Consider the following 6702-nt stretch of genomic DNA (forward strand, 5'->3'; position numbering starts at 1 on the left):
AGAGAGAGAGAGAGAGAGAGAGAGAGAGAGAGAGAGAGAGAGAGAGAGGGAGGGAGGGAGAGAGAGAGGGAGAGAGAGAGAGAGAGAGAGAGAGAGGTTTGGGCCAGGAGCTAAGCTCGGAGACTTCTGGGAAATGGAGTCCCGTGGGGCGGGGAGATCCGTACGCATGACCGGAAGTGGCGCTATTGGAGCGCGTCCTTTTTGGCGCGGGAGCTGGGCCTGGCGTTTAGCGGTGCCTGCCACCGCGGTTTCTGAGCTTGCGCTGGTAGCCTGTAGCGTTCTGGGGTACCCGGCGGCGGGTTTTTCCACGAGGCGTTCTGCTTGAGACCGAGTCGGTGGTTGCGCCACGGGCTCCCGAGCCGCGAGGCCTGGCTGCCGCTGGAAAGACTGAGAGACCCGGCTGGACGGGCCAGCCCCGAGCTCCCAGGGCCCAGCATCGCAGGCTCAGACCCGGCCTCTGAGGGGAGAGGCCGGAGAAAGAGTCCAGCCCGGGAGCAGTCAGAGCAGGCCTGCAGAGCGCGGCTGAGGCTCAGAGAACTGCTGGGAGGCGGTGGCACGAGGTGGGACCCAAATGCTGGAGGAAGGAGGTGAGAAAGAGTGGTAGAGGGAGCGGTTTGCCCGAGATCCGGCGTCTTGTCCAGCCTGCCCACTAATACAGCTGTGTGACCGGGACCAGAACTCTGCGGTTATCCTTTCCACAGGTGGTTGGGGATTACCTTTTTTTTTTTTTTTTTTTTGAATAAAGAATTCTAGGGTCAGGAAAGTTCGAGGCGCTCAGGCCTGAATAATCTGAGTTTCCTGCTTCTTACCCCGATCTGCTTGATGCACTGATGGCATTTGTGAGTCGGGAGAAATGGGCCCTGGGAAGGAAAAATGGGACGACCCAGGGTCTCCTGTTGTTTCTGATGTTCCAGCCGTTCTTGAAGCAGCCAGGGATTCTCAGAACAGGAGCCTTGTGGCTCCACGTGAGATTGAGGGCCGGTTCAACGCAGTTGGACTGTGAAGTCGAAGGCGATATTTGGGAGTTTGGAATCAGAAGGCTAGGATTCCTGTTTAAGCTATGGGGTGCCGGTTAGGTCTTTTGACCTGTGTTTCTTCATGGAGGACCTCGTTTACCTCTAGGAACTGTAAGCATCAAATAACGTTTTTGAAAGCATCTTGAACAATCCATAGAACAGAACAAACGTGTATGTCATCTTCACCACCGAGATCTGTGCCATCCTCCCCCAGATCAAGGGGTTCCTTTATTGATCTGTAACTCAAGTCCAATTTCACATCCAGCATTGTGTGTTGTCTTCCCCCAGAGACTTGGAAAGAGCAAGCAGGATGGTTTTCATCCTCCCGGTGCTAACTACCAGAGGACATGAAGGTTTCATGAAGTGAGGTACAACTCAGTAACATAAGGTCTGTACTAAGACCAATATCCAGACCTATGTAGTTCTTTTTCTGAGGGCTGTACTGTCTCTTCTGTTATTATTTTTTGAGCTATTAACTCACATGCTATAACATTCATTTTTAAAGTCTACAGTAAAGTGGCTTTTAGTATAGTCACAAAGTTGTGCAACCATCACCACTATTTAATTCCAGAACATTTTCATCACCCCCAAACGAAGCCCATACCCATTTCGTCAGATCAAATTGGGAGTGAGGCTCCGTGCTGAGTGTGGAGCCTGCCTAGGATTCTCTCTCTGCCTCTCCCTCTGCCCCCCTTCTCCACCCCCACCCGCCCCCATTCACGTTCCCCCTTAAAAAAAAAAAAAAAAACAGCCCACACCCGTTAACCATCACTCCTCATTTCCTCTTCCCCTAGTCTGTGGATTTCTGCTTTCTGTTCTTGTGGATTTGCCTATTCTGAACATTTCATAAAAACAGGATCCTAGAATATATGTGTCTGGCTTATTTCACTTAGAATAATGTTTCAAAGTTCATCCGTGTTGTAACATGAATGAATGTACTTCATTCCTTTTTGTGGCTGAATAATCATTTCGTTAAAGGGATATACCACAATTTGTTCCTCCGTTGTGGACATTTGTGTGGCTTCCAGTATTGGCTATTATGAATAATGCTGCTGTGAACATATGTGCACAGATTTTTGGATGTGTTTTCATTTCTCTTGTTTGTGTAGCTAGGAGAAAACTGCTGGGTCGTACGGTACCTCTGTTTAACTTTCTGAGGACCTGCCACACTGTGTTCCCCAGTGACTGCACCATTTCACAATCCCATTAGCAGTGTATGAAGGTTCTAGTTTCTCCATTCCTTATCAACATTTGTTTTCCGTCTTTTTGTTGTTGTTGTTACGATTTTATATATTTATTAGAGAGCACAAGCAGGGTGAGGAGCAGAGGGAGAGGGAGAAGCAGACTCCCTGCCGAGCAGGGAGTCTGATGCGGGGTTCAACCCCAGGACCCTGGGATCATGACCTGAGCCGAAGGCAGACACTTAACCAACTGAGCCACCCAGGCGCCCCATATACAAGGCTTTGATAGTGTGAATGTGAGTTCTCCAACTTGTTCTTTTTCCAGTTTCTTTTGCTTTTCTGGGTCACTTGCATTTCTAGATGAATTTTACAATCAGCTTAATCAATTTCCATTAAAAAGTCAGCTGGGATTTTGATAGGGGTTACACTGACTCGGTAGATTAATTTGGTGAGTACTGCCATCCCACCATTATCATCTTCCAATCCATGAATCCATAGGATGTCTTTCCATTTATTTGTATCTTCTGTAACTTCAACAGTGTTCGATAGCTTTCAGTGTACGTGTCTTGCATTTCCTTTGTTAAATATATTCCTAAGTGTTTTATTCTTTTAATGCTCTTACAAATGGATTTTTTTTTATATTTCATATTTGGATTGCTCATTGCTACTGTATAGAAATATGGTTGGAGAAACGTCTGTTCACATCCTTTGCCCAACTTTAATTGGGTTGTCTTTATATCCGTCTTGTATCTTGCAACTTTGCTGAACTTAAGTAGCTGTGATAGGGCTTTTTTGTGTGTGGATTCCGTAGGATTTTCTTTTCTTCTTCTTCTTCTTAGTTAGTTAGTTAGTTATAGCAGAGCTATTTTATTTTATTTTTTAAGTAGGCTCCATATCCAGTGTGAGGCTTGAACTCATGACCCTGAGATCAAGAGTCACATGCTCTACCGACTGAGCCAGCCAGGCGCTCCATATGTACAAAATCATATCTACTAATACTGATAATTGTACCTCTTCCTTCCCAACCTGGATGACTTTTTCCCCCCTTCCCTCCAGTATAATACTGAATAGAAGTGTTGAGAGCAGACATCCTTGTCTTGTTCCCGATCTTAGGGGAAGGTATCGGTCTTCCACTCTTAAGTATGATGTAAATCTGGGTTTTCCGTAGTTGTCTTTTATCAGGTTGGGGATGTTCTCTTCTCTTCCTAGTTTATTGAGTGTATCTTATCAGGGAACGGTGACAGATTTTACAGAATGGCCTTTTTGGTGTTTATTGAAATGATCCATGTGGAGTCTTCTTTTTATCACCTTGGTATATCATGCAGATTGATTTTCATCTGATGAACTCATCTTGTCTTCCTTCGATGAATCCCACTTGGTCATTACCTCTCTTGATTTGGCAAATGTCTTAAAGCTGCAGAGCCACTTTCTCCCAGCGAACTGGGCAGTTGGCAATATTTGTAAACTGTGTCCTTACACGCTAGGCATTGTGCCAGCTGCTTTGTCTGCATTTTTCTTTCATCTTCCCAGCAACTTCACAAGGGATTATCATTCCCATTTACAGATGAGAAAAATGAGACCTTTAAAGGTTTTGTGATTTGCACACTGCTGGTGAGTGGGGGACCTACGCTGCTTGAGAGTCTGTTACTCTAATGACTCGCTGCGTCTGAGTGAATTGATGGGATTCTTGAGGTAGGAAGGGGAATGGAGAAATCGGTCTGCAGATTCAGCCCAAGTGCCCTGCACCGTGCAAAGTCCTGGGAACCCCCTTCTTCAGAGTGAGAATGTGAGACTCTCTAGTCTGGTGAGCTGTAACTCTTAAGCCTCGTTGGTTTCTCTCTCTTCCTCCAGAGCCGCCTTCTCCAGACACTGCCCTTCCCCGAGACGAAAGCACAGGAGATGAAGGAATGGCGGCTGGCCTCCTCACAGTTGGGGCCCACGTGAGTTGGAAATTTATTCTCAGAGGCAGCCTCTTATTTTTTTTGTTTTTAATATTAAAGGGTTTTTTGTTCTTGTTTTTTAATTACAAGAGGAATTCATGTTCATTGTAGAAAACCTGAAAAACATAGAAAACATACCCCCAAATTCACCCTTATTAACTTACCAAGATGAAACACGTAACATTTTCATTTGCATCTTTTCAGTTCTATTCTTCCTTTTCTTTGTTTTGTTTTCGTTTTTGTTTTTGTTTTTGTTTTTTAAGATTTTATTGTTAAGTGATCTCTGCACCCAGTGCAGGGCTTGAACTCACAACCCTGAGATCAAGAGTCACACACTTCACCGGCTGAGCCAGCCAGGCGCCCCCATATTCTTCCTTTTCTACTTTCCCAAAATGGGTTTGTCCTGCTCTTAACCTTCTTTATATTTCCACTTTGCAGAATGTGATTCATATTTCTCCCTCTCGTTAACAGTAATCTGCAGAATCGGTTCCAGTGTATTCCTTTGCATATTCCTACTACCAGGGTAGGAACTGTCTTCTCCCCTTTTTTCCTGACTAGACTGGGTATTGAGGGTATTGATCTGTTTCTTTTCCTTTTTAGAAAGTCTCCTCTTGGATTTTTCTCATCAGTTCTCTTAGTAACAGGTTTTTTTTCTTAGTTTTTGCTTTCACTTTTGTCAGACTTATTTTAAAATTTGATCTTTTAACCTCTTGAGTTGAATTTCTAATTTATATTCTTCCTTTCTTGTTTATATTGAAAGTGTTTGGCTGTGCATCTTATTTTCTTAGCTATTCCAAAATTGTCACTTTGGGTTCTCTGCCCATTCAGCTGTCTGTGCTCCATGGGGACAGAGTGTCTTTTGTCAGCCCAGGACAGCCAGGTGTAGTGGAATTGCAGAACGCAGGGTTCCATGGCTCTTAGTAGCTCAGCCTTATTAATTAAATTGCTCAGTTCTTCTTCCATACCTTTATTTTGTTGTTTATTTTGTGTTAACCCCGCTAATGCCTGAGTTATTTTAACATTTCATAGCTGTAGTATTTCAGATTTCTTCTTGTACTTCCTACAGTGTTTTCTTTATTAGTTACATACTGTTTGTTACATAGTTCATGACACTTCAATCTTTATGGTGGATTTTACTCTCTTGACTATTATAAAATGACCCAAATGTTTTAAATATTTCATGGTTTTAAAAGAAGACCCTCTTTGTCCCATTGTACTATATTTCTTAGTAGGAAGGATGGATTGAAGGCCAGGTACATTAGAGGACATAATTTGGAAAATGATTCTGGCTTCAAATAAGGCAGTGACGGGGCCATGGAGAGAGATGTGTGAACGCTAGCGATACCGTGGAGGAAGGTGAAGACAGTGATTTGTGGGGAGTTGCAGGAAAGGGGAAGATAACACCCAGGTTTCTGGTGTGGTCCACGAGATAGGTGGAGGTACCATCACTTGCACTGAAAACAGACACAAGGCCTTTCTCACCTCCATGCCTTTGCTCGTGGTGCCTCCCCTGCCTCTTTCTCCATCTGACAACCTTTCTCCTTCAAGTCCAGCTCAGCAATCACCTCCTCTCTGTGGTCTTCTTCCATCCCCCACGCAGGATTGCTTCTCTGTTATCCTGGCAGCTGGTCTGCCCGTGTCTCTGACATGTTACTACAGGCGGTCGCATACATGCCTGGCTCTCCTTTTGTACTGTGTGATATCTGAGTTCATAGGAACATTTATTAAACACTCTGAAAAATTGAGCTTTCACATTTCTTTCTGGTTTTTCATTGCATAAATTTATGCATTCTAATTTTGTTTTGTCTACACTGGCTCTTTTAGTTCCCGAGCACCTGTTAGTTTCTGCCCAGTTCCTTCTTTTATACAGAAATAACTGTATATGTACTCTATCCATTTATATATAAAGTCTGTCAGAGTTGTAAACACGCAAAGAGACTGTATTGGATTTATTTTTGTGTGTCAGTATCCGTTATAGTGTTAGGTACATAGAAAGTGATTGATAAGGGCGCTTGGGTGGCTGGCTCAGTCAGTTGGGCGTCTGCCTTTGGCTCAGGTCATGATCTCTGGGTCCTGGGATCAAGCCCCGCATCAGGCTCCTTGCTCAGCGGGGAGCCTGCTTCTCCCTCTCCCTCTGCCTGCCGCTCCCTGTGCTTGTGCTCTGTCAAATAAATAAATAAGACCTTTAAAAAAAATAAAAAAGAAAGTGATCGATAATTGTTTTTCTTGAGTTGCCCAGAGCTGCCTCATGTCCTAAGGCCAGTGGGCGAGACGGAATGTGCTTGTCGTTTCAGGGGTCCACGCCCTTCAGCAACGTGACTGTAGCTTTTACCCAGGACGGGTGGAAGCACTTGATCCCTGCTCCGAGGGGAACTCCAAAGTTCATGGAGGGGATACCAGAAAACGCCAGGAATCTGGTCCTGCTAGGTAAGGAAGCCATGTGAAATGGAGAATCGACTCAGTTCGAGTGTCTGCGGCACCTTCCAGTGTTGACTGATCCCGAGTTGCTCTGACACATTGAAGGGATGGTGTTTATTCCTCCTGGATCCCTAGTGAAAGGTCTCT

General features: G+C 44.7%; 1 protein-coding gene across 10 annotated transcripts in view; it reads left to right on the forward strand.

Moving 5' to 3' along the window:
* ZNF79 (zinc finger protein 79) overlaps positions 1-6702 on the forward strand; it is a 14618-nt gene that overhangs the window by 1498 nt on the left and 6418 nt on the right. For 2 of the 10 annotated variants that reach the window (XM_008698744.2, XM_040631916.1), the window contains exons 2-3: positions 4049-4137; positions 6432-6564. In XM_008698744.2, coding sequence (XP_008696966.1) covers positions 4105-4137; positions 6432-6564 — 166 coding nt within the window. In that variant the 5' untranslated portion in view covers positions 4049-4104. Of the gene's footprint in view, positions 1-116; positions 702-729; positions 1405-4048; positions 4138-6431; positions 6565-6702 lie in introns of those variants that run through there. The other 8 variants (XM_008698741.2, XM_040631918.1, XM_008698745.2 and 5 more) reach the window with 8 other exon arrangements.

Source organism: Ursus maritimus, unplaced genomic scaffold (genome assembly GCF_017311325.1).
Source record: "Ursus maritimus isolate PB19 unplaced genomic scaffold, ASM1731132v1 scaffold_17, whole genome shotgun sequence".
Classification (NCBI taxonomy): Eukaryota; Metazoa; Chordata; class Mammalia; order Carnivora; family Ursidae; genus Ursus; species Ursus maritimus.